General features: G+C 37.2%; 1 protein-coding gene across 5 annotated transcripts in view; it reads right to left on the bottom strand.

The window, feature by feature from the left end:
* Positions 1-645: 645 nt before the first annotated feature.
* Positions 646-23,062, bottom strand: part of gapvd1 (GTPase activating protein and VPS9 domains 1) — a 63,837-nt gene continuing 41,420 nt past the window's right edge. For 3 of the 5 annotated variants that reach the window (XM_046870659.1, XM_046870658.1, XM_046870657.1), the window contains exons 14-28: positions 21,334-21,453; positions 21,050-21,127; positions 18,063-18,391; positions 17,767-17,854; positions 15,240-15,272; positions 12,970-13,041; positions 11,897-12,022; positions 10,663-10,792; positions 10,138-10,247; positions 9,452-9,611; positions 8,794-8,981; positions 8,451-8,664; positions 8,278-8,350; positions 2,694-2,891; positions 646-2,439 (exon numbers count right to left, since the gene is read on the bottom strand). In XM_046870659.1, coding sequence (XP_046726615.1) covers positions 2,299-2,439; positions 2,694-2,891; positions 8,278-8,350; positions 8,451-8,664; positions 8,794-8,981; positions 9,452-9,611; positions 10,138-10,247; positions 10,663-10,792; positions 11,897-12,022; positions 12,970-13,041; positions 15,240-15,272; positions 17,767-17,854; positions 18,063-18,391; positions 21,050-21,127; positions 21,334-21,453 — 2,060 coding nt within the window. In that variant the 3' untranslated portion in view covers positions 646-2,298. The remainder of the gene's footprint in view (positions 2,440-2,693; positions 2,892-8,277; positions 8,351-8,450; positions 8,665-8,793; positions 8,982-9,451; positions 9,612-10,137; positions 10,248-10,662; positions 10,793-11,896; positions 12,023-12,969; positions 13,042-15,239; positions 15,273-17,766; positions 17,855-18,062; positions 18,392-21,049; positions 21,128-21,333; positions 21,454-23,062) is intronic. The other 2 variants (XM_046870662.1, XM_046870661.1) reach the window with 1 other exon arrangement.

Raw genomic sequence — 23,062 nt, 5'->3', positions numbered from 1 at the left:
ATTCCTCTGCTTCTCACATTTGACCTTCTTTAAATTCTCTGAAGTTCTATAGGTGTGAATCCTGGTTAACAGGTACCAACCTGGGGCCAGGAAAGTGAAAGAGAGGCCCAGTCAGCCTGATGTTAAGGCTTTGGCCCATATTACAAGAATCATAATTTGAACACATTAACTTCTTTCTTCTCATTATTACATGGTGTATGCCAAATTATTGGAAACAAAACCTGACAGAAATGTTCTGTACAAGGTTCTGAGGATGTCTTTATATGTTGGGGTGTGCTCATCTATAGAGGTAAATCCAATTTTAAAGGTGATATTTAAGGTGAAATTTGGTGTGCTGCATGTACTGAATTGTAAATGGAAGCTTAAATAATAAATTTAAAATACAAATTAATAATATAATCTTGTACAATTATTTTAAATCTATGGTCTATTTGTTGTTATATGCACCATAGCAAGATCTGGTCTCTACACAATTAGCCACTGTAACACAGTCACACAAAGAAAACCATTTCAAAACTCTGACACTGCAATCTGAGACATTTTAAGTAATTCATAATTGTGTAACATTAAATTTGATATATTCATTGGTTTCATTTTTTTGCTGCATAATGCTGCAAAACAGCAAGAACAGTTATTCTTGTGCAATTACAAACAAAAAAAGTTTAATAATTGTTTAAGAATTATATACAAGTGTATATTAAATCACAGGCAGTTTTCTCCCATGTGTGCACATCAATCATACTATTTCTGATCAAAATATTGAGCATACTCTTTACAAAGAGTGGTGGACAAAGATTGGTCAAAGATTCTTGAGCTTTTACATAAAAATGTAGTATGGTTCCAAGTCAAACTGGTTAGATATAATGCATAATTTTACAATACAATGAAAATTCTTTTAACACTACAACCATTATTCTCATTATTAACCCATAGCAAACCATGCCAACAAAATGCATAATAAAGAAACTACATTTTCAAGAAAAATGATTAGATATATGGAACCACAGTATTGTGAGGGGAAAGAAAAAAAAACAACCATTAACATTTTTTTAATGACCATTCATGCTGTAAATGAAGGTCTTTGGTAGGTGGAATTTAGTAATCCACACATTATTAGCTAAATGGGAGGCTAAAAATGACAAATATAATAGAAGGTACTACAGTTTATTTTAGTTCTGTCTTAAAGAAAAATGTGACTTTTGGAGTTCTGTGAATGGGCCCATTTCATTGTATTTTTGAAGAAATATTTTTCTCATTTCTAAGCCAATTGTGGATTGTAGGTAATAAAGTATTACGTTTTTATTTCTACAATAATAAGCTTTACAGGCACCATTTTAGTTGTTTTTTAATCATCACAGAACTCTAATAAGTGGCTGAACATACACCAAAGCAAAAACTAAATTACTAAAAATAATTTTAAATTAAAAGAAAATTAAACCAGAAAGTTGCTAAGCAAATATAGGTTTATACACAGCACAACTCGTTTGCAAGGAAACCCTGTTTTGTCAGTTCTTAATATTTATCATATAATTTGAGAAATATATCTAAATTTCTCTTATTTTCATCTAATGGTTGATTTTGGAAAATAACATTACATATAAAACAAAGAATAAATATAATTTTAGTTATATAAATATGCATGCCCTTACATGTTGAGGAAATGAGAAATGAACATGAAAAACAGCATACACAAATTTAACCAATGCCTTTTTAAAACCTGTGATTCAAATAACAATCACAAAAAATGCAACAGGAAAATATTCTACTGATGTTCATCTGTCTGCATCAAGCTAGAGGACTTGAAATGATAAATGGTTGCAAAATGTATAAGAATGCATGGTTTCTCTGAAGCTTGCCACCACTAATAAGTACACAATCAAAAACAAACAAACAAAAAAATATATATAACCTGGTCCCTTCTTTCTTTCAGATACTTTAATACCCAATGTCATTATTAACCTTAAAAAAAAAAATGCTTCCCACCACCTCACTCAGAATAAAGGAGTGTAGTCCAAATGAGTTTAAGGTCAATATATGGTGCACTCTCATCTACAGTTAAATCTAGCTTCAACACCTCACAATTTTACATAGTTTACTTTTATTTTTTTTAATAAATTTGCACTTTTCTTTCTTTTTTTTTTAAACATTCAATGCCTCTGTGGCTCTAAATACATCTAAATAAGCTAGTTAACAGTGCCATGATTTGTGGCTTTTGTGAAAGATAGTGTAGTTGGTTGTGAATTCAAATTTTTTTCTCAAGCTTCTTCAATAGTTGCCTATACAGGTGGCTGTTCTGGTTCACTTGCGCTCATCAATAGTTTTAATAAATTCAACAGCGGCTGTAAACTGCATCCACCAGTAGCACTCCTCTCCACTCAGCTGACTGGCATAGAAATTACAGATGTACTGAATGGTGGACAGAAGGCAGGGTGGGTTTGCCTGAAGAGAAATTGTGAAAAAGAAATAGACATGTATTACCATGTATTAACACACACAAACCCCACACTTACTCAATAAGTTACCAAAATATTGGACACTAATTTATAGCTCAGCTCTATTTATGCCTAAAAAGTTGAAACATCTTTTAAAAATATATATTTTTAAAGTTAAGATAATCTATCTTAAAATATCTGTACATCAAGCAGGATCTTTTTTTCCATGCATGTACAAATTTTGCAATATTTTAAACCCACCTTTATAAGGACAAACACAAGCACAGGGACAAAATCATCAGCTCCAGGCACAGCATCCTCATTGGCCAAGCTTAGGAGATTCATAATTGTTGAACACATTCGCAGGATGCACTGCACTTTGTCCCTTGGTGTCTTGTACGCACTAATCGTCCTGATTTCTGCCTGTGCAGAAGGCCATGGAGCCTCTTTCAGATAGACCTATAAGTGCACACAATGCATACATTGAAACTCTTCACATTACAATATGCTGTTGGCCTCAGAAACAAAAGTAATATTTGAATTTTGTTTATTAAAGGACTGTAAGAAAATTAGCTTAGGGTCATGTCTTGCTGCATGACCCACTTATGGTTAGGCTTTAGCTCTCAGTCTGGCCAAAACAAGTCTGGTAAACCAAGAATTCCAAACCATGATATTGCTACCCAATGCATGGCTGGGATTAGGTTTTGAATTGGACTCCAATGTTTGTTTTTTGCCAAACATAATCCTATTCATTTAAAACAAAAATTTCTAAACTAAATTTTTTTTTTCACTTGTTAACTGAACATTCAACAGATAAGTTTTTGGTTTATCCACATAATCTTGAGCAAACTGCACACAAGCAGCAGCATTCTTTTTGAAGAGCAGTGGCTTTCTCCTAGCACAATGCATTTTCAGTGATTTTGCCTGATGGTGGATTCATGAAAATGTAAAACCATCCAATACCACTGTGGCCCTTAGATACTACCCAAGGATTCTGTGCCTTTATGTAATACAGGTAGTCGTCGACTTGCGACCTATGCAACTTACAACCATTCGACTTTACGACCACAATCGCTAGCCGCGGCGTACGACAGTGCGTACCAGCTTCAAGCATAATTTCACAGTACTGTACATATAGCCTACTCTACTTACGACCAAATCGTGTTACGATCAGTCTGTCAGTCCCAATCGTGGTCGTAAGTCGACGACTACCTGTAATATCCACAGCAACCATTAAGTGATTTTTGCTGGATGAGAGTAACACTGACAACAAGTTTTCTCCATTTGTATGTAATTTGCCCACAGTTGACCGAAGGAGGGCAAACTCTTTAGAAATTATTTGGTAAACTATTACAGCCATAACTCTCTTTCCGAGGTTTTAGGTACTTCTAAAGGAATGGCACTTCTCCCATGTTTTTGACACTCATCTCTTATTGCCACTTCGTTAGCTAAATCATAATTCAAATTTTATATATACAGCACAGACCAAAAGTTTGGACACACCTTCTCATTCAAAGAGTTTTCTTTATTTTCATGACTATGAAAATTGTAGATTCACACTGAAGGCATCAAAACTATGAATTAACACATGTGGAATTATATATGGAATTATATACATAACAAAAAAGTGTGAAACAACTGAAAAATATCATATTCTAGGTTCTTCAAAGTAGCCACCTTTTGCTTTGATTACTGCTTTGCACACTCTTGGCATTCTCTTGATGAGCTTCAAGAGGTAGTCACCTGAAATGGTCTTCCAACAGTCTTGAAGGAGTTCCCAGAGATGCTTAGCACTTGTTGGCCCTTTTGCCTTCACTCTGTGGTCCAGCTCACCCCAAACCATCTCGATTGGGTTCAGGTCTGTGGAGGCCAGGTCATCTGGCACAGCACCCCATCACTCTCCTTCTTGGTCAAATAGCCCTTACACAGCCTGGAGGTGTGTTTGGGGTTATTGTCCTGTTGAAAAATAAATGATGGTCCAACTAAACGCAAACCGGAGGGAATAGCAGCCATATCACCCTGTAGCCCAAGACAGCTTGCCCACTGAAGCTAAGCAGGGTTGAGCCTGGCCAGTACTTGGATGGGAGACCACCTGGGAAAAACCAGGTTGCTGCTGGTAGAGGTGTTAGTGAGACCAGCAGGGGGTGCTCACCCTGTGGTCTGTGTGGGTCCTAACACCCCAGTATAGTGACGGGGACACTATACTGTAAAAAAAAAGCACCGTCCTTCGGATGAGACGTTAAACCGAGGTCCTGACTCTCTGTGGTCATTAAAAAATCCCAGAATGTCTTTCGAAAGCAGTAGGTGTGCCCGCATACTGGCCAAAACTTGCCCGCTGGCCTACTAATCATCCCCTCATATTAATTGGCTATATCACTCTATCTCCTCTCCACTAATATGCTGGTGTGTGGTGGGCGTTCTGGCGCAATATGGCTGCCGTCGCATCATCCAGGTGGATGCTGCACATTGGTGGTGGTTGAGGAGAATCCCCCCTTTCATATGTAAAGCGCTTTGAGTGCTGCAGAAAAGCGCTATATAAATGTAACGAATTATTATTATTATTATTATTATAGCATGACGCTGCAAGATGCTGTGGTAGCCAACCTGGTTCAGTATGCCTTCAATTTTGAATAAATCCCGAACAGTGTCACCAGCAAAGCACCCCCACCTCCATGCTTTACGGTGGGAACCAGGCATGTAGAGTCCATCCGTTCACCTTTTCTGTGTTGCACAAAGACACGGTGGTTGGAACCAAAGATCTCAAATTTGGACTCATCAGACCAAAGCAAAGATTTCCACTGGTCTAATGTCCATTCCTTGTGTTCTTTAGCCCAAACAAGTCTCTTCTGATTGTTGCCTTTCTTTAGCAGTGGTTTCCTAGCAGATATTCTACCATGAAGGCCTGAGTCACACAGTCTCCTCTTAACAGTTGTTGTAGAGATGTGTCTGCTGCTAGAACTCTGTGTGCCATTGACCTGGTCTCTAATCTGAGCTGCTGTTAACCTGCGATTTCTGAGGCTGGTGACTTGGATGAACTTCTCCTCCGCAGCAGACGTGACTCTTGGTCTTCCTTTCCTGGGGCGGTCCGCATGTGAGCCAGTTTCTTTGTAGCGCCTGATGGTTTTTGTGACTGCACTTGGGGACACTTTCAAAGTTTTCCCAATTTTTCGGACTGACTGACCTTCATTTCTTAAAGTAATGATGGCCACTCGTTTTTCTGTACTTAGCTGCTTTTTTCTTGCCATAATACAAATTTTAACAGTCTATTCAGTAGGACTATCAGCTGTGTATCCACCTGACTTCTGCACAACACAACTGATGGTCCCAACCCCATTTATAAGGCAAGAAATTAAACTTATTAAACCTGACAGGGCACACCTGTGAAGTGAAAACCATTTCAGGTGACTACCTCTTGAAGCTCATCAAGAGAATGCCAAGAGTGTGCAAAGCAGTAATCAAAGCAAAAGGTGGCTACTTTGAAGAACCTAGAATATGTTGTTTCCTAATATCAGTTGTTTCACACTTTTTTGTTATGTATATAATTCCACGTGTTAATTCATAGTTTTGATGCCTTCAGTGTGAATCTACAATTTTCATAGTCATGAAAATAAAGAAAACTCTTTGAATGAGAAGGTGTCCAAACTTTTGGTCTGTACTGTACACACACACACACACACACACACACACACACACACACACACACACACACACACACACACACACACAAAAATGGTTGCTGAAATGTGAGGGGTATACTCACTTTTGGGAAATGGGGTGTGTGTGTGTGTGAATGAATATATATTTTTTCTCAAGGGACAATACTATAGAAATGAAACTTGGAAATACTTTACAGTAGTCAATGTCCAGCTTGTATATCAGTACTATAGCAGTACTCTCCTCTGAAAAAAATAAATAAATAAAAATAAAATAAAATACAGATATTACTGTTTAAATAGATGGCAACAAATGTGAGTACACCCTATGTGATAGCAGTTGTATGTTGTTTATACATGCTAAGCCACATGTCCTATTCATCATGTTCAGAACATGATGCCCTTCCTTCAGAAACTGGTCCAAACGGCAGTTTTCCAACACAATAACGACCCCAAACACACCGTCAAGGTGACAACTTCCTTGCTGAGGAAGCTGAAGGTAAGGGAGTGGCCAAGTATGTCTTCAGACCTGAACCATATCAAGCACCTGTGGAAGGTGTTCCTTAATAGGAAGGTGGAGAAGCACCATGTGTCTAACATCCAGCAGCTCCCTGATGTCATTATTGAGGAGTGGAAGAGGATCCCTGCAACAACCTGCTCAGCTCTGGTAAATTCCATGCCCAGGAGGATTAAGGCAGTGCTAGATAACAATGGTGCTTACACAAAATATTGGCAGGACACAGTTTTGACATGTTCACTTAGGGTGTATTCACTTTTGTTAACAGTTATTTTGACAGTAATGGCTGTATGTTTAATTGTTTTTTTTTAGAGGACAGTAAATCTGCACTGTTATGGACCCTTGAGAACATAAAATGGTTGCTAAAATGTAAGGGGTGTAATACTGAGAGATACTGTGTGTGCATACACACACACACACACACACACACACACACACACACACACACACACACACACACACACACACACACACACACACACACACACACACACACACACACACACACACCCAGTTGAAAGCTTGGACATAGCTTTTCTTTTTTATTTTCAACATTGTACATTAATGTTGAAGATATTCAAACCATGAAAGAACACATGGAATTATGTAGTAAAAAAAACTGTGATACAATAGCCCAGAATGTTTTATATTTTAATGCTCCAAAGTAGCCACGTTTTGCTTTGACATTGTTGTTTTTGCATTTTCTCAGTCAGACTCATGTGATAGTCACCTGGAATGGTTCCACTCCTTCGTGAACTAGCTTTACATTAACCAAAGGTGTGTTTGAGGTAATTGTCCTGTTGGAAAACAAATGATAGTCCCATTAAGTGGAGAAACAGGTGGCATGGCATGCTACTGCAAAATGCAGTGTTCCCTAAATTTGCTTCACCTTCACATGCTTCACCATGGGAACCACACATTCAGAAACTGACACGGGAGTTAGAAGCAAAAATCTCAAATTTGAACTCATCAGACCAAAGGCGTCCAAAATGTCCATTCCATGTGTTTCTTGGCCCAAGCAACTTGCTGTTCTTAATATATAATGGTTTCTTTGCTTCAACTCGACCATGAAGGTCTGACTGGTCTCCTGTGAACTGAAAACCATTCCAGGTGACTACCTTGTGAATCTGATGAGAGACTGCCCTGTGTTTGCCAAGCTGTCATCAAAGCTAAACGGAGCTGCTTTAGACAATCTAAAATATAAAACAATAGAAAACATCTTTCATAGTTTGGATGTCTCCAGTAATAATGTGCAATAATAATGTTTAAAGAAAAATTCACTGTACTGTGCATATAGTCAAAAATCTGATGCAATTTTTGGGGAAATTAAGAAAATTGCAAATAGTCTCCTTGTGTGACAGAACACCTGATAAAAGTTCATTAACTGCAATACATATTGATTAACCTTTATGTAACATAGACTAGATAAGCAGAGCTCTGTAGTAGTATTAGTTGAAGTAATTGATGCAAAAGATTTTTGGTATCTAATATATTTTTCAAGTATTTCGATTATATTATTAAACAAATCATCAAATCCACAATTTACTATACTAATCACTCTATTAACATTTTGGATGATCAGCATTATTGACTTTTTTAAAATTACAATTACACAATATATCAGTAAAACAATATTGATTTTAAATGATGGTTTCTTGGAGCAAATATCAGTTACCTCTGGGATTTGGAGAGCCTTGTGGTTGGCAGTCACCACTTTGGACAGGCGATTAATATGCTCTTGCAGAACCCTGGAAATAAGAAATGTCATACAAACAAGAGATGAAATAATCTCTAATCACTCTTTAAATGATCTCTCTTGATTGAGAGATAACTGTAGTGTTCTCTCACTGGTCTCGAAGAATGTCTCCATCCTGGTTTGGGTAAAAAGCTAGTTTAAAGATGCGGTTCATGACACTGCGCTCAATAGCCATCTGGGCATCCTGTAGCTGTTCCTCACTGGCATACTGCCAGATAGCATCATGTGCCATTGCACCATAGAGGTAGCGCAGGAAATCCTCTACTGCTGCAGTTTTATCATCAGCTGCTGTGAAACCCTGAAATGCTGTGGCACAAAAACAGAACGATAGTAATGAACTATTGCAAATACGGGTGGGGAAATGCATATTTTCTGCCATTAAATTTGATAAGAGAATAACTGGAAAGAAAGACACATGCACATATACATACACACCTTTAATAAAGTCTTGCATCTTGGACTCCATATGTTCTAGAAGCAGTCGGACACAGACAGTAGTAAAATAGCGATTGGCCACTTCTTTATCTCTAAGTACTCTCTGCAATAGCTTCTCTAGATGAGCCTGAGAAGTCTGCAGCCCCTGCCGGCACCGTGTCAAATACGCTATGTATGGAGCCCGCTTTCTACCAGACACACATCACATTACATTTCTTATGTCAGCCAAATACCAGCACAGATGACAAAAAATTCTAATTACCTGCAAGCTTTATAGACATTTTAAACTCATAGCTTAATTCATTAAGATCACCTGTACACCTGCACATTCATGTATACATCCAATCAGCTAATCATGTTACAGCAGCACAATTAATCTAATTATGCAGATACAGTAAAAAGTTTCAGTTAATGTCCACATTAAATGGGTGGAAAAAGGGCACAACCTTACCAACAATAGAAAGTGGGTGACTGGAAAAAAAAAGCCTTGCATCTACATAAATTGTAACACTATTCTGCTGCCCCATAATGCAATCATTTCATAAATGAGCAGTTGTGCATGTGTTCTTAATAAAATTGACAGCAAGTGTACATGTAATTTTGTATGGTAACTTTATTGCTTAATTGATATTGATGACTGGTTTAGCTGTTCATGTACCTGTAGTCCTCAGCAATTGCTGTTAGCAGCTTTCTGCAGGTCCGTGGATCTAGGCGACTGACACAGCGCATAGTCTCTTGGATCTGAGCCATCTGGTTTTTATCCTGCAAGTTAATAGCCTCTGCCAGCTGCACTTTCAGAAAGCACACAATTTCATTGTCTATACAGAAACAGAGAGACATAAACAAGACTGAGACAAAACACAAGGGCAAATAATGTGGCTTTTGAAGTTCAGAGTTAACCATATTTACAATTAAAAACACTAAACTCTCATCAGAATACTTTATTTACAGTAAGACATATTACATTATTATAAATATATTATGAGCAACTGCAATAAGTGGCCGCATGTGCACTAAATAGTTACTTCTATACCCAATAAATAATTAATATAATGTTTAAAGAAAAAAAATGACAAGTTAAAAGGGGAGAGTTTGGAGAGAAGGGAATAAAAAAAAAATTATGGAAGGGAAAGAGGAGGAAAATTGTAATGACAGGAATAGCAGTATGAAGATTAAATGCACAGTAAGTGAGCACTTTAATATTCATATATTTTTCTTAATTTTAATAAAGCAGTGAAAGCATGGATTTATAGTTGCTTATTTGCTTAAGATTATTAAACTATTCTAAAGCTTACAACTACTTTAATATATTGCATGACTTGTTTCAAAAGGTGTTAGAGGTACCCTCAGGGTCTGCATGGTCAGGAAGGCCATTCCGGGTTACAGTGGGCATGATGGGAAAAACTACTGAATCTGCAGAGCATAGAGCCAGACGTAATTTCTTCTTAGCATCGCTGAAAGGCAAAATAAAACACATGAATTTACCCACTTAATCAACAACAAAATAAGTGTTTTTGAAGAACAAAAAAGAAAGGAAAAAAAAAATAGAAATAGAAAAGTCAGTCCATAAATATTTGGACATTGACAGTTTTATTTTGGGTGAAAGCTGTAGGAATTACAACAATTATTTTAAGCATCGCCATTATACTTTCACATTCTTCATAGATCCAATAGTAATCTTCATATCTTTTAAAAAGTGATGTAATTCACCGAATTTAGACAATCTTAAAATTAGAATGTCTGCACTTTGAGGTCAAATTATTTTGTTTTAACTTTAATATACTTTCTCAAACACCTTAAATAAAAATACATTGGTCAATGTCCAAATATTTACAGAGTTGACTGAAAGGGTATGCATGTTTTGGAGACCTAAAGGAAAACTTGCTGTCCTGAGGCTGTGCCATCTCTCTGGCCGAGTCGGTCAGGTCATCCGTTGAGATGTTCTGCAGTCCCTCATTTCTCTGGGATTTATGATCACCTTCACCCTCCTTACACATTTCTAAACACCAATGGCACAAACAGGAAGGGCTTAAGAATTATTTTGAACACTTTTGACAAGGAAGCCATTCACTACTGTTGACACCCATGGTACATCACAGCAAAAAAGTTACATGTTTTTATTTTTTAAACTTTTGATCTTTTGTTAAATAATTGAAAAGTAATTATTTGTTCTAATAGATTATATGTATATTTTTCCACTGATATTTAAAAACAAAAAGGAAAATTAGCTTTCTTTTTCCCCAGGAGTATAAATATGAAGCAACATATAGGCCAAATTTAATTTATCATTCATCACAATGGGTAAGACCAAGATATATAAAGGTTATGTGCAGCAAAAAGTTGAGCTTTACAAAACAGGAAGTTTGGCCATGTCGACCATTAGGGCAATAATTAAGAAGATCCAGTCAACTGGAAATTCTCTAAATCAAAAGAACAAGAAAGAGGCAAACACATACATTTGCAACAAAACATGTATATTGCATCAACGCACTGTGAAGAGGATAGTTGGGGTGTCCAATAAAATCTCCACGGATCAGTGCTAGAGAATATCAGAATTTGCATCTTCTCCAAAACTACAATTGAATGTCACCTACATTACCACAAATTTTTTTAAGAATTTGAAGTAAAATGCTCTACTCTTATCCAAAAATAAACTTCACTTTGACAGGCACAACTGGAAGTTCCAGTGGGATTGGATCTGTTTTTCTGCCAAAGGACCTGGACATTTTGGTAGCATAGCTTGCATCATGGACACACTCACATAATAACATGTTAAATCAATACCTGCATGTCTCTGCTAAAAAGCTTTAAATGGGCTATGATTTAAGCGGGCCAAAAATCCAACGCACGATAAAATAACACAAAAATAGTAAACTAAAGAGGAGAGTCCAACAGTGTGGGTCGTGACATTTGAAAGTTGTAGAGTGTATTGTATTCTGTATTGGTCTCTGATCCCTTGTCTTGTATTCTCTAACATCAGGCATTGTGGGAGAAGCCTCACAAATGTTTTTCACACTTAAATATGTCCGTACAGTGATTTTGTTGGATATGCACAAGCAAACAGTGAATGAATTTAATGAGTACTTTAAGAACACTAAATTACCTGGTACGTCATAGGTGGCTGGTGTTGCTCCCTCACTTGGGCTGGGTCTCTTAATGTTCCTGTATTTGTCCAATATGTCTTCTACTGCCTGAGCATGACAGCTCAGGCCTGATAATGAAGGCTCATCTGACAGACCCAAAACACATAACACACACAACAGTACCCTGAATAAATACCATTCAACTGTTAAGAGCAGCCTAACCTATTACTAATGATTTTTTCAACTAACACATTAAAACTAAGCCCCAAATGCAGCAAACTGTGGTGCAGTGTCTTCTGACAACCTTTTTAATTCACTCAGTCGAACTACACATACAACACATCATCTTAAACAGACCCCTTGACAATTAGCAGACAAATGTAAAAAGATGATCAATAATTAATTTTGTTCATGTCAACAATCAATATTATTCATTAAGATAGAGTATAATAGTGTAATTGGATTAATTTTAGGAAATATTTTCAAGAAAAAAAAAAACTTAAACCTTTTTTTTCCCCTAATCACATTTCCTTGATAAAATGCCAGTCAGGCTGAATTTGGAAAAAAATGAAAAACAGAAAAAGTATTCTAAAAAATTTACAGAAAAAGCAATAAACAGATTAAAAGTAAAAAAAAAGATTTAAGTGCTTGGTTATGCAAGTAATCAGTAATCAATTAAAGTGGAAGCTGCATTAGACCTCCCAGGCACTGCATAGATAAGGCCATCCCTCGAAAAATCAGCACTCAAACAAGAGGAAACCTCTGAAAGAAGCCAAAGTGAGCCAATGATTGCTCGAGGAGCTGCAGAATACAGTGGCTGGGAGCAGGTTAATGGTGAGGAGGAAAAAAAAAAAAAAAAAACAACAACACAGAATCTAAAGCACTGTTTAAAAATTGCAGTTCACAAACATGGCCTAGCCACTCGCCTCACTGTATGTAAAACTGATATAATAGATATAAAATATATATATATATATATACACATATACATATATACACACACACACACACACACACACACACACACACACACAAAACATAAAATATTTGTGTGTAATATGCAAATAACATATGAAGAAAAACAAGAGGGCACCTTGGGAACCCTTCTCTGCTCCAAGATCATCTTTCTCATGCTTGTCCCGTTTTCGGAATGCTGCGATTGGTGCTGTAGTATGAACAAAAGCAGTCATTACAATGAGAAGTGCACAATTTTACAAGTACAAAGTAAACAGTATTCCATGTAAATAAAATACAGTCGAACTTTAATTTAGCAGTAGAGTAGGCTAGTTATCAATAAGCACCTAAAGAGCTGTGTTTTTCCCACCAATAGAACAAGAGATGTGCAAATCAACACATAAATGGCACAGGCACAACATTTACAAATAGCTTTTAGCTCAGACATTCAACGACACATACATGAGGACCCACACCGATCAGCCAGCGGCTAAACTTGTCTTCACTTTACCAAATTCAACATTAGAATATTTTCCTTTAATATGAACAGAACAGTTTTGCACAACTATCATTAGTTTGAGAGAACCAAATGATCAAATTAAACACCACCTAATATTTAGTTGCACTTCCCTTGCTTGCAATAACTTCAACTTTGTGATTTGGTAACATCACAATACTACTGCATTCTTCTTTTTTGATGCTTTTTCTGAACTGTGGCTTCTTTCAATTCCCTTAGGTCTCCTCTTAAGTAAAATGCATGATTGCATTGACAAAGCCAGACTCTGGATCACTGTCTTGTTGCATGATGAAGTTACCCCTATTTCGACTGGATGCATTTATGGATACTCTATATACAGCCGTAGACAGAATGTTTCTATATTCTTTCTGATGGAACCATCAAGATTTACATTTCAAATAAAGATTGATGAATCTGTTGCTGAAATATTTTTACCCCCTAGAGATTGTTGGTAATGTCTATGTTTGGGTTTACCGTCACAGCTGTCAATGTTTCTGTCATCAAATCATGTCTGAAATACTGTCTTGTTAGCACACCACTTCTTTGTTTCTTTTTCAAGCCATTTTAAATTATGTACTGGCTATGCACTGATAATTTTTTTCAGCTTGAAAAAAGCATTAGAGCCCAAAAGGCCCAAACCCTATGACCCCAAACGTATTAACTCTTTAAATAAACAGTTTTAACACGAAACCATTGAGAGTTACAGTATTTCTGATCAAGTGATATGGTTCAAACAAAAATTGCCACGTTTCAAGATGTTCAAAACATCAAAATGTAAACATCTAATTTATATATTCTCTATCCTCTTAATCACTTTTGATCTAAAACCCATAAGTCTTCTGTACAGTAGAAACAAAAAGGGACTGTACACCCCTGTCCACTTTATCACCAACACCAAGACAATTATACAATATTCATTTAATAAGCCAACAAAGTTGCAGCAGTGCAATGCGGAAACTGGTAGCTGGTGAGCAAAAAATATCAGAATAAGAAAAATCTTGATATCTGTGATGGACCATGGCATTTATGTTGGTACCAGAAAGGTATGTTTAAAAGGATGTTTTAGGTTTTTCCACACCATTCCTTTTAAGTACTAGAGATTGTTGTGTGTAAAAATGCTAAGATAGCAGCAGTTAATATTTAAAATAAAAATTAGTATTTTAAATTTCAATATCTGGTACCAAGTACTATGCCACAGTTAAAGTCTGCATCACACTCTGCAGAGTAGTGATCTATATAAATCTGCAGGGAAATAATAAAGTGCATATTTGAGTGAATATTTCGATATTATTTGGTTATTTATATTATACAATTATAGTTATATAATTAAATAGTTAAATATACAGTTAAATTGAGGTATTTATTACGTCACTTTTCAGGATAAACATTTAACCTATAAACATTTATTTTAAGTAATAATAGCATGTCCAAATAACTTTAGTGATATTAGTAATTGATTAAATACATTATTTATTTCCTGTGTCAGATCCTTTTATTTTGGTAGCAAATATTTTTTTAATGCATCATTGAACCTATATTGGTAAATGATCTAGTACGAGAAAAATATTTGTATTGTAACTAAATCAATATCAAATATAATAAATTAATAATAATAATAAAACATTGCACTATATTCACTGCAAATATTAGACATGCATGAAGAAAAAAAAAAGAAAAAAAAGAAAGACTTTGCACATGATATTTTGAATTAAAAATAATGTCAAATGATAGCACCAAACAAAAATAAATGGTAACTGTAACTGGATGGACTGAGGCATACCACAGCTATAGCGTTTTACATCGGGGCAGGTTCAAGTCTAAAGGATGTAGAAAGCAACAACTATACATGAAAGACCTGTGGCATACAACACTGGCTCATGTATGAGAGTTACCTGGCATTTCACTCTCTGCAGTCCAATAGAGCACTGTGTGAAGAACAAACAGCACAGATACAATTGGGCTTCACAAGCAGGTTCACAGACAACGCTCGCCTTAAACAGATTTTGCCTCAGCCATCACTTATCACTAATTAGAATAAACCTTTATAGTTGTGTAGTCAAAATTTACTTGGGAGAACAGTGCATCACAGCAGGTGTCCCTTTTACTTTATATTATACCTGTATAAAGCATAATGCAGATGCAAACCATTGTAGATGACTAGAAATGCGTTACAAGAGATCAATGCAAGACTTGGAAGGTAGAACAGCCTTCGAGTATCAAAATGGGGTAATGCTCACGTAGCTGTGGATTATCCTGTTTATATGCTGGTCATTTGTCAAACAAAGTTAAAAATTGACAGTTATATTTAGTGCAAAACTGACTGAATGGATGGATAAAATAAATAAAATAAAAAGTTAATTTTTGTTACTTATAACAGCATGTTATTCTGTATTTGACAAAATTACCATATTAACTACATCACCTAAAAGACATGTAAAATGTAATTCAGCAAGGCAATAAAAAAATGCTTACAATAGATCCCTTTGTATGTGACCCTATCTATATGTTACTATGTTTGAAAGGGACAATACTATAGAAATTAAACTTGCATATATATTTTAGAGTAGTCAAAGTGCAAAATTACTCAACATACAACCATTATTGTCTAAATAACTGGCAACAAAAGTGAGTACACCCTAGGTGATAACAGCTGCAAGTCATGTGACCATGCAAAGCCACATGTCCTATTCATCATGTTAAAGTTTTTGTCTGCATGACAGTACTATAAATATTTGTATATCTTGTATTAGAGCAGTTAAATTAAAATTATCTTATACTGACCACTGGAAATTCAACATGGCACCTCATGGCAAAGAACTGAGGATTTGAGAATTTGAATTGTTGCTCTGCACAAAGATGGCCGAGGCTATAACACCCCGAAACTGAGTTGCGGTACAGTGGTCAGGATCATACAGAGGTTTTTAAAAGACGGGTTCCACTCGGAACAGGCTTTGCAGGGGTTAATCAAAGAGGTCGAGTCCTCATGCTGTGCGTCAGGTGCAAAAACTGGCTTTAAAAAACAGACATATCAGTGCGGAAGATCTGCTCATCAGTGCTCAGACCAAACGCCGCACGCTGAAAGACGGTTTGCCTGGACATCATCCCAGAAGGAAGCCTCTTCTGAAGCTGGTTTACAAGAAAGTCCGAAAACAGTTTGCTGAAGTCAACCTGTCCAAGAGAATGAATTACTAAAACCATGTCCTGTGGTCTTATGAGACCAAGATAAACTTGTTTGGCTCAGATGTGTCCAGCATGTGTGGTGACACCATGGTGAGGAGTACCTTGGTCGGTGGCTGCATCATTGCTGTTGGTACTAGGAGGGGTTAATTGAGGGAAACATGGATTTAACATGTACTGTAACCATTCTGAAACAGAACATTATGCCCTCCTTCCAGAAACTGGGCCAAATTGCAGTTTTCTAACATAATAACGACCCCAAACATGCCGCCAAGATGACAACTGCATTGTTGAATGTTACGACTTCTTTTTAAATGTCTAAGGTTGAAGCTGTAAGGTTGAAGACGGAGAGTGGCGCTAAAGAAAAGAACACAACAAAACCAACCCAACTACCTCAGTTATAAACCACTAACCTAACACTAAACAATATTCTTCCGGCGCCTCTACACGCCCTAGCTTACCTACTCTAAACTAACAAAAATACAGAAGTAGTGCACACTCCTAGCTAGTGTCTCTATACATAGTATCACCTACGTGTTGCAAGATGTAAGTCACGTGACATACTACCTGCCCAACACTCCTGGGGAAAACACAAGGGTTGTTGTCAGAATATAACCACTCAAAACAAACAAGATAACAGTCAACAAATCAACAATTGTAGTACAAACAATAAACAAGCAATGCTAAAGGGGAAGGTGATGGAGTGGCCAAGTATGTCTCCAGACCAGAACCCTGTTGACACCTGTGGGGCATTTCAAGAGAAAGGTGGAGAAGTGCCATCCAGCAGCCCCGTGATGTGGTGTGTATGGAGACATGGAAAATGATCCCTGCAACAACCTGTGCAGCTCTTGTGAATTCCATGCCCAGGACTATTAAGGCAGTGCTAGATAACAATGGTGCTTACACAAAATATTGACAGGACACAGTTTTGTTGTGTTTACTTAGGGTGTATTAACTGTTGTTGCCAGTTATTTTGACAATAATGGCTGTATGTTAAGTTATTTTTAGAGGAGAGTAAATCTGTACTGCTACACAAGCTGGACACTGACTCTAAAATATAGTGTCCCTTGAGAACATATAATACAATGGTTGTTGAAATGTGAGGAGTGTAATCACTTTTGAGAGTTATTCTATATTGTGCTAAAAAGATTTCACATAATCCTAATGAGGCATGTCATGGCCATGCATTAACTAGTCATGTAAGGACGCACATGCTGTGGCACTAAATTAGCAACTTATTACCTTTAGGAATTGCAGGAACAAACCGTTTCTTCCACCAGGGTCTGTTCCTCTCTGATTTCTCATCATCACTGTCCTTCTTGTCATCAGTCTAAACACAGACACACACCTAAGTCAGATAAAGGTATTCTATTAAAAGGATAAATCATCCAATATATTACTGAGAATACAGTAATAAGTAAACTAAAAATAATTTAGTTGTCTGGTACAAACCTGAGAGAAAAATAAACCCCAAATGTAATACTTTTATAAATGTGTCTGGTGCATGAAAACAATGTTAAAAATAACATCCTGCACACCTCAACTTTCAGTGAGTCTTTGCTTGGGGACGTAGTAGAACCAGATGGAAAAGCAGCTGCTTGGTCCTGGTCCTCCACCATGGTTCTGCGGTTTATGCCTGGATCACTGTTTGGTCTGCGCCCTGCATAGACTATGTCTGTGCTGCGACTTCTTACCAGACGCTCAGGGTACGAGTGTCTCTGCTTGGGGTGCTCCAGATCATGGGCAGAAAACAGAGATGTCCTGGGTTCAGAAGGTCCTATGGCACATGTCTCTGGGATTGGTGGGTCCGGCGGAGGATGAGGGGGTCTTGTGTAGTGTGCCTTGGGCCGTACAATAGTGCCAGTACCTAAAGTAAGTATGGGGAGAAGAAAGGGAAAAAAAAAATACATAAAAAAAAAAGCCAATATATACAAATAAAAGGCAATCGAAAGTTACATAATAACACCAACACACTTTTTCTTTTTGTACCTCATTATAGCAGAGATACTTTTATTTGGTTAATTGAAAACTGAAAGAATAATAAGATGGTGGAAACTGAAAGAGGAAGACTATAGTGTAAGATTCAGGAAATTGGTCAGACAGGGGCTTGGTGGTGGTGAGAAGATGCTGGATGATTGGCCAGGGAGAGGGACTGAGCAGGGAAGGATGTGCTGCAAGTTAGAGCAATAAAGGATGGAGATGGAAATGAGTTGACTGGTGTGGAGAATGTTTTGAGAAGATGGAGGGAGTATTTTGAGCAGCTGATGAACAAAAAAAATGACAGAGAGAAAAGGTTGGATGATGTGGGGATGGCGAAGCAGGAAGTCTTTGGTATATTTGGCAGGATTGTGCTGTGGTATAGTATGAAGAAGGTGTGTCAGAAGTATGTGAGGGTAGTGCAGAACATGTATGAGGACAGTGTGACAGCAGTGAAGTGTGCAGTAGGAACGGCAGACTGGTTTACTGTGGAGGTTGGACTGCATCAAGGATCGGCTCTAAACCCCTTTCCTGTTTGCAGTGGTGATGGACAGGTTGACGGATGAGGTCAGACAGTAGTCTCCATGGATTTTGATGTTTGCGGATGATATTGTGATTTGTGGACAGGATTAGAAATGAGTTTATTAGAGGGACGGCGCATGTAGGACGTTTTGGAGACAAAGTGAGGGAGGCGCGATTGAGATGGTTTGGACATGTACAGAGGAGGGACATGGGATATATCAGTAAGAGAATGCTGAGGATGGAGCCACCAGGAAGGAGGAAAGAGGAAGGCCAAGGAGGCGGTTTATGGATGCGGTGAGGGAAGACATGCAGGTAGTTGGGTTGAAAGAGGCAGATTTCGAGGACAGGGGTGGGGGGTACACTAATAAGTGTATATCGTTATAAGGCATAAAGTCACAATTTGTTTTCAAATTTAAAGAAGATCTATTCTTAGTAGTTCACCAAAGACGCTCATATTCAGTGCTACATCATCAAACATATATTATGACAGTGCAGAGAGAGAGAGAAAGAGAGGTAGCAGATCAACTACTGCTTTGTTGTAAGAAAGTCAAATCTGTGTTTGATTAATGGTCCAATCGAATTGTTTCTCCAAAGCAAAAGCCAGTCTATTACTCTCCAAACATGCTTGATTTAAAGTTAATTAATAAGTGTAGTATATGTGTTGCCAGTAATACATGGCAGGGAGGTGGTAGCTCAGTGGTTAAGGCATTGGGCTTTGGATCAGAAGATCACAGGTTCAAATCCCACCACCACCAAGCTGCCACTGCTGGGCCCTTGAGCAAAGCACTAAAACCCTCCCCTGCTCAGTTGTAAGTCGCTCTGGATAAGGGCGTCTGCCAAATGCCGCAAATGTAAATGTAAATAACTGTCTCTATTGATGTTACTTGTTTGAGAGTTGTATTGTGAGTCTTTTTTTTGTGTGGATTCTGTATAAGCTTCGATGCCCGTGATCATTGAAACAAAAAGCTTGGACAGGGCCATACAGTATTTATCATTGTGTAACATTCCCTATATATCTGGGAAGTAAAACAACTAGTTGCTGAAGTTTTTGGGAGAGGAATGTCCCATTCAAGTCCAAAATAGGATTCTGGCTTTTCAATTGGTTGAAAGCTCTGGGCTGCAGGCAGGTCAGTTTAGCACCCAGACTCTTCTACAAACATGTAGACTGTGTCTTAAATGTTTAGACCAAATGATATTTGTATATTCAGCATGTCTATAGCAGTCTGAGTTAAATACATGAGTGGCAATGCAATTATACCAATCAGAAAAACCCTTTTCGCTTTTAATGTTTGCTCATCCAATTAAGTCATTTCTTGTTACACAACTGCCAGCACAATGAGTGTGAAAATTTTATCAAGTGCAACACACGTGTATTTTAACTGGCATCAAACAGCCTTGGTGGAAACTGGAGTACTTGTATTTGCTATAGATTTGTTGTCATTTCTGGATTTTGTTTTTATAAGAATATCCAGAAATGACAACAAATCTATAGCAAATACAAGTACTCCAGTACTCCAGTATAATTGAATATATAAAATGATTAATTAATGACTAAGCAGGCATGCTTTGAGACTATTCACAGACATGGTGCTCTGTATGCTACTACCCTCTGGTACTGCCACCTAGTGTGTTAGATAAGACAGAACTTAGAATAAATAGAAAAATAAGTATCTATATACACCACAGAAAAAGTATTTTTGTTTTGCTGCTATTTTTTTTCCACACATTTAAGACAAGTACATTCTGACTCACACAGGGCCTAAAATCCCTGGAATTTGAATGTGGTGTGCAGGTTTTGCTTTTGGGTTGTATAACAGTCTAGTGAGTTGGTCCCTAAAGCAGCGACATACCTTACTTTTTCTTGATAAAACTGATGCCAAAACACCATCTATTCTAGAGAAAGCTTCTCAAATATATTGTACCCTGGCCCAACAAGGCAATGGAAACAACACAAATAACAAAACCATCTACAAGGTATGCTGATTGGAAGGTTGCCAAAAGTTGACAGGCTAAAAATATACTTTACCTTCACCAGAGGAAAGAGGATCAAACATGCTCAGCAGAGAGTCCGTTTGAGAAGGTACACAGGACAACCCATGTGCTCCTGAAGACATGCAGGAATCACAAAGCCAAAAGAGCAAGTAAAATGGATAAACCTTAAAAAATAAACAAACCTTTGACACCATATCACATCCTGCCTCAGCACACAAGAATTCTTTGAAATTATTAATTTACAGCTAACGAAGTAATATTGTGAATAAGTAAAACACTTTCACATTAAAACAGTTTGTTTTCCCATAGGTACTGTACCTTGTACAGAATCTTCTCCATCTGGGCTTGTGACTGAGTCTTTGCCTCCAAAATCTGAACTACATTCCGAGCGCAGGTCTTCAATCTTGTTGGGGATATCTTCAGAGGTTGCACTAATACCTATAAATAAAAAAAAGCAAAACATTAGTTTGTGCAATGTTCATAGTAAAGTTCAATGAAAACTACAACTACAAAAAAGACCCTACATAATCCTGGATCTTGTAGTCCATCACAGTCATTTGTTTGTCATTTGTTTTTTAAAGTAATAATTTTAATTATGCTTTAAAAATTGTACAAATGCATACTAATTTAAAATAAGTATTAGGGACAGGGTTGAAAATAATGTTATATTCACATCAGGTGTCTAATCTATTGTTTTATTGTGGGATAATTCAAATTTTCTCTCATATAAGTTGAGTGATAACGTAGCAAATGTTGAATTTCACCCACAAAATGCATAAAACTTGTCTGTGTAATGCTGCTCTTCTTGCTGGCATGTCCCAATCATGTGCAGTGGTGAAAAGTACAACATTTTAAATATAAAGAGAAAAAAAAAGAACTAAAAGGAATTCTTAAAAGGAGGTCAAAAAATTAAATCTGATATGAGGACACAAGAACAAAATGGCTTAATGAAACAATTATGCGTTTACTCTTTTATTTTTAAACTTCATTTTTTAATGTCAAAAACTCATTTGACCAACCTATAGATACACTGTGTTCAAATTGTTACGCAAGTGATTATTTTGACAATATCATCATTTTATCCATAATTTCCAAGTCCAAGCTGTATAAACTTGAATGCTTATTGGATTTGATGCATATCAGGTGATGTGTATATGTGTAACGAGGGAGGGTGTGGCCTATGGAGATCAACACCCTATATCAAGGTGTGCATAATTATTAGGCAGATTCTTCTCCTCAGGAAAAATTGGCCAAAAAAGAAATTTAACTGACTCTGAAAAGTCAAAAATTGTAAAAAGTCTTTCACAGGGATGCAGCACTCTTTAAATATCTAAGATATTGGGACATGATCACAGACCCATCAAACGTTTTGTAGCAAATAGTCAACAGGGTCGCAAGCAATGTGTCGAGAAGAAAAGACGCAAATTAACCGCCAAAGATTTTAGAAGAATCAAACATGAAGCTACCAGGAACCCATTATCCTCCAGTGCTGCCATATTCCACAACTGCAACCTACCTGGAGTGTCAAGAAGTACGGGGTGTTCAGTTCTCAGAGACATAGCCAAGGTAAGAAAGGCTGAAACCCGACCACCTCTGAACAAGACACAAGTTGAAACGTCAAGAATGGGCCAAGAAATATCTGAAGACAGATTTTTCAAAGGTTTTGTGGACTGATGAGATGAGAGTGACTCTTGACGGACCAGATGGATGGGCCCGTGGTTGGATCAGTAATGGACACAGAGCTCCACTTCGACTCACACGCCAGCAAGGTGGAGGTGGGGTACTGGTATGCGCAGGTATTATTAAAGATGAGCTAGTTGGACTTTTTCGGGTTGAAAATAGACTCAAAATCAATTTACTACTTTTTTCCTACTGCTAATTTTTAGAAGACACTTTCTTCAAGCATTCGTACAGGAAAAAGTCTGCATCTTTCAAGAAGACTTTGATTTTTATGTAAACAACGCTCCATCACATGCATCAAAGTACTCCACTGTGTGGCTGGCCAGTAACTAAATGACATGGCCCCCTTCTTCACCTGACTTAAACC

The sequence above is a fragment of the Silurus meridionalis genome, chromosome 17 (assembly GCF_014805685.1).
Source record: "Silurus meridionalis isolate SWU-2019-XX chromosome 17, ASM1480568v1, whole genome shotgun sequence".
Taxonomy (NCBI): Eukaryota; Metazoa; Chordata; class Actinopteri; order Siluriformes; family Siluridae; genus Silurus; species Silurus meridionalis.
Note: the sequence above shows the minus strand (reverse complement) of the source record. Positions and strands in the feature narration are given on the sequence as shown.